The sequence below is a fragment of the Physeter macrocephalus genome, chromosome 19 (genome assembly GCF_002837175.3).
Source record: "Physeter macrocephalus isolate SW-GA chromosome 19, ASM283717v5, whole genome shotgun sequence".
NCBI lineage: Eukaryota > Metazoa > Chordata > Mammalia > Artiodactyla > Physeteridae > Physeter > Physeter macrocephalus.
In genome coordinates this window covers 49,899,512-49,912,175 of record NC_041232.1, presented here as the reverse complement: position 1 = coordinate 49,912,175, position 12,664 = coordinate 49,899,512, and the positions used below count along the sequence as shown (strand labels likewise).

General features: G+C 52.4%; 1 protein-coding gene across 13 annotated transcripts in view; it reads left to right on the top strand.

The window, feature by feature from the left end:
• Window positions 1-11,140, top strand: part of CELF4 (CUGBP Elav-like family member 4) — a 300,157-nt gene extending 289,017 nt beyond the window's left edge. For 8 of the 13 annotated variants that reach the window (XM_024120660.2, XM_024120657.2, XM_024120653.2 and 5 more), the window contains 3 exons: window positions 1,509-1,587; window positions 2,044-2,215; window positions 10,902-11,140. In XM_024120660.2, coding sequence (XP_023976428.1) covers window positions 1,509-1,587; window positions 2,044-2,215; window positions 10,902-10,928 — 278 coding nt within the window. In that variant the 3' untranslated portion in view covers window positions 10,929-11,140. Of the gene's footprint in view, window positions 1-1,508; window positions 1,588-2,043; window positions 2,216-8,814; window positions 8,869-10,901 lie in introns of those variants that run through there. The other 5 variants (XM_024120659.1, XM_024120652.1, XM_024120650.1 and 2 more) reach the window with 2 other exon arrangements.
• Window positions 11,141-12,664: the final 1,524 nt, after the last annotated feature.

Below are 12,664 nucleotides of genomic sequence, written 5' to 3'. Positions count from 1 at the left end.
GGCTATCTTGTCCCAGGAGGAAGAGAGGCTTTTAGTTTGCCCACCCTCTTTAATCTGGGGGAGAGCAGTATAACAGATGCACCATTCACACCTTTGAAAACTGCTCTGCTGACAGCTTGATTTAGTCATCAGTCAGAGAAGCTGGTGGGGAAGGGATGGGCCAGGAGGGCATGAGAGGGGGAGGTGGAAAGATGACTCACATTGATTTCCAACTACGGATAATCAGAAATCTTTCCTATGTGTTTTCGCACATAGATTAATACTTAATACATAGATGTTGGTTATGTTGCCCTGGGCCCATCTCTGACCAATCTCATCCGAGCTCCGTGCGTGTACACACACCCCTCCCCCATCCTTGATGACGCATGGCCTCAAGGGAAAATGCACACGAATGCAGGAAGGAGAAAGAGAAAAGAGGCCGGTGGAGGCAGTGTCTGGGGCAGAGGCAAAAGGGCCACCACACGGGGAGAGTAAGGGAGGGGTCACAGGCAGGCCCCAAGGTACCACAGACAATTAACCAAGAAAGCAGCTTTCTACTTCAGCGGAGTCTGTACACCTCTCCCTTATATAGCTAATGGCCGTTTGGAGATGAGCACCCCAAATGAGGTGCATTTGCAGGATGGCCTGGGGACTTCGCCAAGCTTAGCTTCATATATTTTGCAGGATCTAAGTCCATTTTACGGGAGAAAAGGCCTCTAAAGTCAAATAAATTCCAGGAAATACTAGGTTAAACAAAGCCATAAAGAAGAGAGAAGTTGGGGTGGCAGAGGGATGCTTTTATTTGTTAATGTGCCATGAACTGTCCCAGAGGGGCCTGGCGGTAAATTTGCTTGACCACCAAAGGCCCTTTCTCTGGGAGCACCTTTTAGGGCCATTTTTGGGAAATGCTGATGTAGTGTAGTCCTATAAGGAGATGCATTCGAAGTTCCAAAAGGTGACTTCTAAATCAGCTTTGGGAACCTAATCCATTCCCACTTGGGAACTGCTTGTTTCAGAAGGTGACTGGGAGCCATGGATGGTGCTATATCTTGTCCTGGGATGTTGGGAGGAGTGAACACGTGAAAAGCACTTATGCGGTCTGTAGTACACGGAGAAGGCGCTCAGCTAACTTTCGCTAATAGGGTCAATTTGTACTATTATTGTTAAACCATTATTAGTGTTAACGAGGGATTCACAGGGGACGCATCAATGGGCGCGTGCTTAGTCCGGGGCAAGAGGCCCTGCTCCCAGGGTGGAGTTTTACTAAATAAAAGGATGGTGCAGTCTGCCCCTGGGAGCGAGGTGGCGGGTTAATGTGAGCCGGTGTGGACTGGCCCCGGTGGCCACCCGGAGCCTGGCTGGGGGCAGCCTCGGCAGGGACGGAGCGGGAGGAGGGGCGGCGGGGACCCTGCCTCTGTCCTGCCCCGCGGCCGGGCGGCGCTCGCGAGGGGGGCGGCCGGAATCGGCGGCGGCGAAGTTCGCTCCGTGGTGCCTCCCCTCCCTCCCCTCGCACTCCTCTCTCTCCCCAGGCCGGCACCCCGTGCCCTCCCGCTGCCAGGCCCCCTCCTGTCAGGGAGGACAGTGTCCAATAAACTCCTCCACCCGCAGGTGTGTCCGCCCTCTCCCACCGCAGGCGGGGGCTGAGGTGCCGGGGCCGGCGCGGGTGGGGGGCGGGCGCCTCTCCGAGCCCCGCCGCGCCGCGGGCGCCCCGCCTGGGGGAGAGGGCGCGCGGGACAGCGGCGCCGCCCAGAGCCGAGGTGGAGCGGGGGCGGCCCGGCCCGGGGCCGCGCGGGTCGGGGAGCCGGGAGCCTCGGCAGCGCCCGCCGCGGGAGGGGCCGCAAGCACGCGGGCTGTGGGGGGCACTAGGCCGGGACGGGGGCGGGGCCCCGAGGGGGAGGAGCCTTGAGCCCCGCCCCCGCCCGGAGGCGCGGCGGGAGCGGGGAGACACCGCCGCCCGCCCCGCCCTGCCCCGCCTCGGCCCCCACGGACCTTCTCCGCACCCGCCCCCTCCCGGCCGGGGCGGCCCCGTGGAAACCCAGGCCCTCGTCCCTCGTGTCTCGCCAGGCTTCGTGAGCTTCGACAACCCGGCCAGCGCGCAGACCGCCATCCAGGCCATGAACGGCTTCCAGATCGGCATGAAGAGGCTCAAGGTGCAGCTGAAGCGGCCCAAAGACGCCAATCGCCCGTACTGAGTGCAGGCGGGAGCGTCCCCCGGGGGAGACCAGGACTCGCACAGGTAACCGGGGTCGGCCGGGGCGCGGGGACGGGGGGTTGGGGAGGTTGATATCGGACGGACCCGCCGCCTACCCTGGCCTCTGTGGGCCAGACGGAGCCTCGCTGTGCCTTGGACCCGCTGCGCCCGGCTCGACCTGCTCCTCGCCCGGTGCCTAGGGGGCAGGCGCAGAGCTGTGGTCATCCCGTCGGAAATGGGTATGACCATTCCCCTGCCGCAGAGCCAAGAGGAGCAGGAGTGAGGGAACCGGTCTAAGAAGGTCTACACCGGCAATTTTGTTTGCCAGAAAACCCTGGGGTGAGCAGATGGCAAGCTCAGGGCTGGGAGAGTTTGGGGGAGGAGTAGGCCCTGTGGGGAGCTGTAGGCCTGTGCTGGGGCCTTCTCCCAGACTCCCTGGCTCTCCCCTCCCCAGCTCTCTTGCCTGAAGGGCTGGTGGCTTTTAGACACTTGACCCCTTCACCCCTTCAACTCCCCGCAGCTCAGTCTGGAGAGGAGGGACAGGACTTTTCAAAGGGAACTTTACCAAAAAGCAAAACAGGATGGGACAGAAGCTGAGGAGGGTGATGGTATGGGACTGGGGCCACTTACCCCACCCTCTTTACAGAGGCCATGATGAGTGGGCAGGTGTCACCTTTCCCTTCTCCGTCTGGGTCCTGCCTTACAGCTGAAGGCACAGTCGGCCACTCCTCTTCCAGGCCACGTGCTCCCCTGGGTGAAGCAGCTTCCTGGGGAAGAGGGGAGGGAGGAGATGTGCCTGGCCATCAAAAGTCCACCCCCAGCCTGGTTTCTCCCATGGAGGTGCGCTCCTCCCGTCCCAGCTCGTTCACAGTCCAGGGCCAGGCTGCCCAGGCCTCCACTGCTTCAGCAGTACTGTGTGCCAGGTACTGTTAGGTACTCAGCATGAGTAAGACTAATCAGAATCCTTGTCCTTATCAGGGGAGGCAGACAACAAACAAGGACATAGGATCAAAGGGTAAATTATATAGTGTGTCAAAATTGTTGGTTACAGTTAAATCAGGTAGTCAGGGTAGGCCTTGTTGAGGAAATGACATTTGAGCAAAGATTTGAAGAAGGGCAGGCAGGGAGCCACGCCAGGGTTTGGCTGTTCCCTCGGTCCTCGTGCTGAGGGAAGAGCCAGCGTACAGGCTCCAAGGTGTGAGCAGCGTGGTGCGTTCAAGGACCAGCAGGAGGCCAAGGTGACTGGAGGAGAGCGAGCACGGTGGGGTGTGGTGGAAAAGGAGATCCCAGAGGTGAGGAGGGCCACCTCGTGTAGGACCCACAAGCCGTTGCATGGACTTTTGCCTCTCCTCGGAAACGGGGGGCTGCAGGGGAGCCATTGGAGAGCTCTGCACAGAAGAGTGATGTGATTAACTTGCATTTTGCAGTAGGCTCGCTGGCTGCCGTGTTGATAGATCGTAGGGCCCAAAGCAGAGGTCTAGCGCCGGGACCGCTCAGTCCAGGGCGACAGCAGTCGATGTGGTGTGAGGGAGTCGGTGCTGTTTGTAAGGAATTAGAGGGGATGTGAGAGAAAGAGGCGTCAAGGATGACGCTTGGCTTTTGGCCCGAGTAACTGGAAGAGCAGAGTTGTCGTGGTCTGAGATGGAGAGGGGTTGGGAGAAAGGTGAGGCGCGTGACAGTTACACATCCGAGTGGAGGGTCAGAGTCTGGAGTTTGGGAGGGAGGTCTCCAGCTTCCCAGTCTCCTCTCAAACCCCACCGCTGCCAGCAGGACCCCCTTCATCCACCCAGGAGCAGCCACACTCACCTTCTCTCGAAGAGGGTGCTTGAGCCTCTACTTGCCGCAAAGCTAGAAAAGCAGAGTCCATCTCTCATGCTTCCGCAGTTCCTGCCCCTGTCCGTCTTTGGTCTGTGTGAAATGCACACGCACATGCTCATTCAGAGTGTGGGCACTTTCCCGTGCCCGATGCTGGCTCAGTGCCGGGATGCCGAGATGCATGGTCACCGTGCTGCCCGCGTGGAGCTTCCAGCTCTGTGCTCGCACCGACACGGTGGCAGCCAGCCAATGGGTACATTTCCATAGGAGGGGAGGGATGGTGCAGTGAAAGCAGCCCTTTCGTGACATGGAGCCCTTTCTCTTAAACAGGCTTAGCTCTGCCACTCAGGCATGACCTGCGTCAAGGTGCTTTCCCTCTTGGGCTTCCGTTTCTTCAGTGATGAAGCCCGGGCTTTGGAGCCATCAGAGGACTTTTAAGGCTCCAGTGTCATGCCCTGAGATTCTGAGGGGCCCCTGTGGGTGTGTTTTGTGGCTTCCCCCAAAACAGCCTGTCTTAGCCTCCTAGACCTTGATGCAACGAAAACCCCAAGAAAGGAGAGAACATCTGGGTCAGAGAAATTCCCAGATGAAGGGGTGAGGATGGCAGACTTGTGGTTTGGGACAGAAGGTAAGAAGTAGCCCTCAGGGTAGAAGCAGGTAGCAGTCATGATTGGGGTGGGGGCTTGAGAGGAGTGGCTAAAAAAGCAGAGTGGTTCTTCCACCAGGGAATACAAAGGCCAGAAAGATGAGAACCACCAGGGAATACAAAGGCCAGAAAGATGAGAACCACAGACTTTCACGCTGCGCTTACCATGCAAGAGACAGTTCTCGTAGGTGACAGCTCTAAGACATAACTGTATACTTGTAGCTGCCTATAAGGTAGGTAGTGTTATTATTCCCATTTTATAGATGGAGCACAGACAGATTAAGTCACTTGGTAATCAGCTACTGAGCAGTAGAGTCATGATTTGAAGGGGGGTGGTTACTTCCAGAGGCGGAGCTCTTAAAACCCCTTCAAGTAAGGAGAAGGATAAACCCCACTCTGCTATCTTCACCCCACCCCTCCTACCCCAGAGTGTCCCGAATATCAGAGGGGACACATCAGGACATCTCATTTCTCTGGGGTCAGCCATCTGACTAGCCCTCCACTAGGCAGTCTTCTAAGAAACTGTGAGCTCGCGCAGCTCCTACAGTAAAGTTGACCTTTCAGCTCCATTCACAGGATTTTAACAAATGGTGCATTCAGGTTCCCAACCCAAGACTGTTAGAGGGTGTAACAGAAGGCAGGTGCTATAGGGCCAGGCTCGGGGAGTGCAGTGGGCAGTGGCTGCTGCCAGTAAGAGAGGGAGGAAACAGCACGCAAAAGCAACTTAAAAACTGCATGATTTTACAGGCCAGCAAAGGATGTTTACAGATGATGAGTCCTAGTTGCTCGGAAGGGCGGGGCTAGCCTAAGCAGGGGCTCAGGGGCCATAGTTAGGTGTGAAGAGGCACGGGGAGGGTGGTCTCAGGGCCAGTGGTAAAGACAGAAGGCAAATAGGTGGCCAAGTCAGAACTGGAGTGAGGGGGTTCTGGGGAAGGAGAGGGCCCCTGGCAGGGCAGCCGTGGGGAGGGGGAGTGTGGTTGGGCTTTGGTTCCATAAAATGAGGCCTGGGTAGGGTAGGGTCTGTGTACCCTGATGGATGGGAGTGTGGGTTTCTGGCTTCATTGCTGCCCCTGCCCCTCATCTTGCGCTAAGATGGGAGTTTCTCCCAGAAATCTTTACGGGGAAACTAAGAGGAAGGAAACAAAGGCAGGGAAAGTGGGCAGAAACACGAGCGTGGCCAGGTCCAGGCAGACACCCAAGTCCCTTGTTCCACCTCTGGGCCCAAGCTGAGGGTGGGCGTGCAGGCATCCGGCTCTTTGGAGGGAGAACCGTCTGAGTGGCGTGTCTGACTCCCTGGGAGCCCCGTTTCTTCTGGCCCCTGGGCTTTGGTTCTGAGTGGGCTTTTGCACGGCGTCTGCTCTGAGCTTTGCAGGCACGGGTGCTTCGGGTCAGACCTGCCCAGTGCTGGGCTGTGGCTTTGGGCCTGGGCCTTCTCTGGCTAGAGGCCAGCTGTGTGTAGGACCTGGCATCTGAATTGGCTCAGCTTGACCATAATTTCCTCACCCAGGTCATGAGGTGGGGCTTCCCAGTCCTGATTCAAGCTCCCCTACGCCGGTCAGTGACTCTGCTGCCACCTCTAGGGCTGTGCTCGGAGAGGCTCTTCCAGAGGGTGGCCAGGCAGGGGTCACTGTGCAGGCAGAGGTGCCACTGCTCCCTAATGAAGAAAGTGGTCAGCAGTGCATGGGTAGAACCCCAGGGAGCCTCCTTAGCGGCTGAGCGAGTTTAAGAGAGTGTTTGTGTGCTGGGGGCCAAGTGTGTGTGAGAGCTGAGTGGGTACGAGAAGCTTCCCTAGATGGAGATTTGGGGCGGGGCTGTGTGATATTCAGGCTTGAATCCCCAGCGCGGGGCAGTGCCAGGCACTGAAGGGTGGCTGGAGGAAAGCTGGCAGCCGGCAAAGGAGCACAGTGCAGTGGGGAGGAGTGGGCGTCCCAGGACTGGGTGCAGGTGTCCCTGGGTTGCCGTGGCTGACACCTGATGGCGCTGCCCTCCGCGCCGTGAGGCTTTCGGGATCTTAGTTCCCCCACCAGGGATTGAACCCGGGCCCTCGGCAGTGAGGGCACAGTCCTAACCACCGGACCGCCGGGGAGTATCCCCCTCCTCAGTTCTTAGGCCTCTTCTCCCACCCCAAGGGCTCGCCAGTTGGCTCTCCTGGGTGGTGGGTCTAAGGGCTTTCTTTCTGGAGGGGCTGGAGATGCAGACGGGCCTTGGTGGGCCCTGGTCTCGGTGAGGGAGATCTGCTGTGGGAAGAGCAGGACGGGCAGGCAGGGCAGGGCTCTGTGGAGGAAGAGGGGCGGGGGGCTCTTCTGAGAAGGCAGAGCTGGAGGCCGGGGTCAGGCTTAAAATAGTCACCTCTCAGCTATTTTGCATCTTATCCACAGTGACATGTCACGATCTCAGGCTTCCCTTCCACACTCCCTGTAGGAAAACACAAAGCTGAGAGTGGAAGCCGCTGCGTGTAGAAGCCCGGTGCATCGGAAACCCCTGCAGACTCTGCAAGCCTGGTGCACAGACCCGGGGGCTGCAGGGGAGCAGGGACTGGGAAGTGAGCTCAGGGGTAACCGTGAGGAGGGCGTAGGGCTGGGGGCCCCCAGTGCCCTGGGTGGGGGCAAAGGACCCCAGATGGTGAAGCGTGCTCAAGACAACTCAAAACGGAATAACTGGGTGATGCTTGACAGGGAAGGGAGCTCAGTCTCCACCAGTTAGGGCTCCATTAGTGAAGAAGGCAGGTCGGGGCTTGTGAGATGGGTCAGTCTAGAAAGCTGAACGTGGAGGGGTATAGCCTATGAAGGAATGGAGAAGAAGGGGGAGGTGGAGTGGGGGAGGGCAGCAGAGCACAAGTGACAAAAGCAGAGACTGGGGAAACAGGGCCATAGCCCGCCCCTCTCTGGTGGGGTCTCCTGTTCCGTATGACCAGCCCTGCAGGGCACCCTAGTCTTCCACGTGGCCATTTCCTGGGTCAGAGCTGCAGAGCCGTCTAAAGGCTTCACGTGCCAGGAAGCAGCCTTGCTTTGGCCACGTGGGCCACCTTGAGAGCAAAGCAGAGAGAGTAAGGCGATCATGAAATGAAATCAGTTGTGCCAGGGTGTGTCTGTAGAATTCTGAGAACGTTGATGTGATTTACTCTAAATCTCAGAACTACAAGTGTTCGTTTTCTGAAGGTTCTGAGGAAAGAGGGTCGAGGCAGAGTGGACGGGGAGAGGCTCACGACCTCATGCAGTGGGTGCTCTTTTAGTGGAGACGCCCTTCTCTGGGGATGGCGGCCACGGCGGGACGGGACCGGGCGGGAGGGCTGAGCTGCTGTCTGCATGGACTGCGCTGGGCAGCAGGGTGTTTCGTGGATGGACCCCACGGATACAGCAGTCGCCTTAATCAGCCTCTGACCCACCCGGCAAATCGGGGCCGCCCTGTCAGGCTTCCCCATGCTGGTCCACAGGCTGAAGCCATGGAAGGCTGGGAGGCGAGGAGAGCTCGGCACCTGGGGGAGAGAGAGAAAGACATCAAGGGTGGTCAGAGGCAGAGAGCGTGCTCCCTGATCTGCTTGCCGGCCAAGGTGGTTTGAGGGGCTGTTTTATTTTTTTCTGGCCCCCTCACCAAACTGCCTACACCCTCCCTCCTCTTCCCAGCGCATGATGGATGCCCTTAGTGGCCCTGTGTGAGGTTCTGCTACTGTTCACGGTGTATCATGTGTCTGCACAAACAACCGTGTGTGCGTGTGCGTGTGCGTGAGTGTGTGTGCGTTGACGTGCCCACGTTGTTTGTCTGCCGGCTTCCTCCATCCTTTGAGTTTTTTTCAGTTCTCTTATGATTTGACTGCTGTTCTCTCATTAGAGCTTTTAGATTGATGCTGTGGTCTGGTGCTGTATAAATATTTTTCCTTTTAATTTTGTTTTAACTTCTTCCTTGCCCTTCTTCACCCTCAACCCGACTCTCCCTGTCCCACCCCCCACACTCCCCGCCCCAACCCGCCCCTCCTCCTCCTCCCCCCTTGCCCACACTCTCTTGTCCTCTCTCTCTTTCTCTCTCTCCCCCCCACACTCCCCGCCCCAACCCGCCCCTCCTCCTCCTCCCCCCTTGCCCACACTCTCTTGTCCTCTCTCTCTTTCTCTCTCTCTCTACATATATAAATATATATATAAATCTTTTCTTCTTTTGTCATTCAATCAAATTCCAACAACCCAACCAGGGCCAGTCAAATCCACCACAGTCTCGCGCTGAGCTAGGAATAAAGTTCACGTAATCACATGAGAGTGGAGAAAACAGTCCCCCATCCGTAAGTTCAAATCAACTCAAAGTTCACAGTGTGACATGATGGCGTCATGTAACAAGGCTAAGAATCGGTTGCATGACAATTGCCGTCAAGTTTCGTGGAGGTGCTGTGATTGGAGCGTTTTTCTTGGATGTTGTATCAGTTGATGATTGGCCAGTCATGATCACACGTGCATTTTCTTGACTTTTGTGCTGCCACAATCTTTTTTGCTGTGCTCATTTTCGTTTCGTTCTTGGTGCTTGCAGTGGTTTTACTTTCTGTTGTTTGGTTTTTCTTGTTCAGCGTTTTTTATGCTTCTCTAGATGTCACATAGAGAAAAAAAACAAAAGAACAAAAAAATAGTAAAAATAAAGATGAATTCCCGAATTATCGGACATGGGATCATTTAACTGTGCAAACCATTATTTTTTTTTTCTTAAAAATGAGGAAAACATCTTAAAAGTATCTATGCGTGGTTGATTTACTTGCACTTGAAAATATTGTGATTTTATTTTTTTCTAGAAATTTGGGGGCCTTTTTCAATTGACGCTTTCCTAGGTCTGGTCTTTTTCCAGTTAGGCGATTTTAAATCTCACTTCAAAAGGAAAAACAAAAAGAAAAAAACAAAAACAAAATCTCTACAGTAACAGAATGATAAAAAAAAAAAAAAAAAAAAAAAAAAAAAATTCTAAACCAAAAAACTAGAGTTCAAAGCCCGGGGCCTCTGAGAGAGAGCCCGGTAGCAATTGTAAGGTTTGTATTGTAGCCACTTCTGCTAAATTAAATGTGGGGAGGGAGGTGGGGGCCTGGGAGTTGGGAGGGCTTTTTGGTCGGTTTGGAAAAAACAGTTACTAACAAAAGCAAAATGCACCTTTTTGTTTACAACTGAAAAAGGGTCCTTGACAAGTGTTTTTTAATTTTATTATTATTTTATTTGGTGTTGTAATTGTTTAGATTGCTGTGTACGGTTTGCTGTTTGTTGAATCAACAGTGTGAAAAACCTGCCAGCATGGATTGATATACGCATGACGTTGTCCCCTCAACTGGGGGCTTTGCAGTTCTAACTCTCTTGATGTAACCAGTCACCCCCATGTATAAGTGGAAGCTGCTTGCTAGAATGGAAACGAGCCTCATTTGTTAATTCACAATGATTAAGCATTTTCCTTCTGATTCTAGTCAGATCATGATTTTTTTCTTTGAAATGCAAAACAAAACATCAAAAAACCACCATTCAAAACAAAATCAAGAATTGTCTGAGTTAATTTAACTTTGATGATTAAATCCGTTCTAACTTCTTTTAGGTTCTCCCCATCCACTTCCTCGAAGTGCTGAATTTCCTCTAAATTCCCTGGCATGTATGAGAAAAATATTATGTGTGTGTGTGTGTGTGTATGTGTGTATCTATGCATATACATACACACATATCCATGTATATCCACATATGTGCAGGTGAATATATTCTACACATATATCCAGATATACATATATATACATAGCCTCGCAAATAGTTAGTGACCTTGGGAAAGAGGTGGTTGGCTTGGAAACTGGGCAAGAATTCTGCAAAATTCATGTCACGGATCTTGGGGGGGGGAGTGGGCTGGGCTGCTAAATTTTTGCTATCTTGTTTGCTAGGCTTCTGTATACATATTGTATCTGGGCTAGATCCCTTAGAGATCAGTTTAATGATGAATTCATATCCCACAGTCCCAAATTCTTCCCTTAGATCTAGCCGTCCCCCAATCCAGAACTCTAAAGGAACCCAAATCAAAAACCCTCTCCCAACAACCAAACCTCAGCTACAACCGTCACCACTAGACCTCCCAGTGGTTTCTTACTCTGAATAGAAGAGTCGATTTCTTTTTTATGTATCATGATCATGACTAATTCTCATACTGGTCTCTTCCCCCTCTCCCGCTATCCCCCAGAGCTCCCGCCCTAACCCCCGAGGCAGGTTCCTTTTGGTGTTTGGATGCATTTTGTGTTTCCTCTCTTGGCTTAATCAGCTCTGATTTTCTTCATTTTAGGGCAGGATGCTGAACGGGCTACATTAAAAAACAAACCTCTCTCTATATATATTTATAAATGAGAACTGTTGGATGACACCTTTGACATATCAGCCAATATCAATCAAGCTGAAGACTCCAGACACTCTGTGACTGTCACATTTCTTCAAGGAAAGTATAGCGTCTATGGAGTTCAGAGGGCACGTGTTTGGGGGAAAAATATATATGACATAAAGAAGAAGAAGATGAAGAAAAACGAGGAAAAAAAAAGGCAACTTTAAAACAAAATAACTTGAGACAAGGTGGGGAGGCTGCAGGGCTGGGAACTGGGAAGGGCCGCTGCTTCCCGATCCCTGGGGCTTTTCCAGCCCATGGGCGCCTGAGGCAGGCTGGGGCAAGCGGTGTGTCTGGTGGGGCCTGGTCCCCAGGGGGGCGGCTGGGAGGCCGCCACTGATCATCTCTATCTGTCATTCCTTTAGCTATTTAGGGACCAAAGGACCAAACTTTTTATTGCAGATGTGTAGCTCTAGGTCAAATAGAGGGGGAACGGAGGAGAACCTCCTTCCTGCCTCATGGCTGTTCTTGAAACAGCTTAGAGCGATTCTATGAAAAATGTAATTAAAAAAAAAAACACAAAAAAACACACAAAAAACACAAAAAAACAACAAAAAAAGAAAAATAATGCTTCAATGCTTTTAAAACAGCAAGATAATAGTTCTTTGATACTTTGAGAGGCGCTTTGATTACTGTCATTCAAGTCTATGACACTTTCCTATGGTTTTCTGTATTATATGTCTGGATGGAGCTGTTAAAATGAACAAATCGGTGGATATTCGGGGAAAGTAACAAAATATGAAAACTCGTTAACTGTGAAGTGTGAGAAAAGGAGGGGAAAAAAAGGGACTGACGAGGCAAGATAATTGTTGTGAAAAGTCTGTAAATGCTTCTAACTCTTCCCCCTCTTAAAATCATAATAGTTGTACAGAATTTTAAAAAGGAGAAGTTTAAAATACCTATATAATAGAAGAAAAATTAGAGGAAAGCAAAAAAAAAAAAAAAAAAAAAAAAACCTATAGAAGTTAGCGTTACTGCTAAAATCCCAGATGTTGTAGGACTGTACTTTTGTAGAGTTTAGACTGAGCATCAATCCCTTCTCCCCGCGAGTGCTGTTGGACGCCGTTGACCCCGAGGGCCAGGCCGGACCCGCCCAGAGCTGTGGGCCCCTGGCTGCCCACCTCCGGTGGAGGCCGCGCCTCTGGCAGGAAGGCCCGCCGCCGCCGCCTCCGCCCTCGCCTCGCTTCGCTCCGGGAGCTGCGCGCGCTCGCCCGCTCTCCGCAAGCCCTCGACACCTCTGCTTCACTCGCCTTCCATGCTTGCTCCAGAGACTTTCCGGGCAAGGGAGACCTGGGAACTTTCATCTTAAAACAACTAAACAACACACACACACACAAAAACCTTAAACAAGAGAGAGAAAAAAAAAAAAAAAACAATCTTTGAAGAATTTCTGAAACTGTTTACAAGGAATTTTGAAAAACAGGGATGTTTAAATGATGCCGGCTCTGTTTTTCTGTAAATAAATTTGCATATTTTGTAGGACTTTTAATTGTAATGATAGAGAAAAAAAACAAGGAAAACTATTTAATGAAAGCACGATATTTATCTTTGGTAAATGACTTTAGAGCAGTTAAAAAAGACATTGCTTAAAAAAACTCAGAATCAGAAAAAAACACTGAATTATTTAAGAACACATATATTTTAAAGTATAACATATTTATTATAATTTA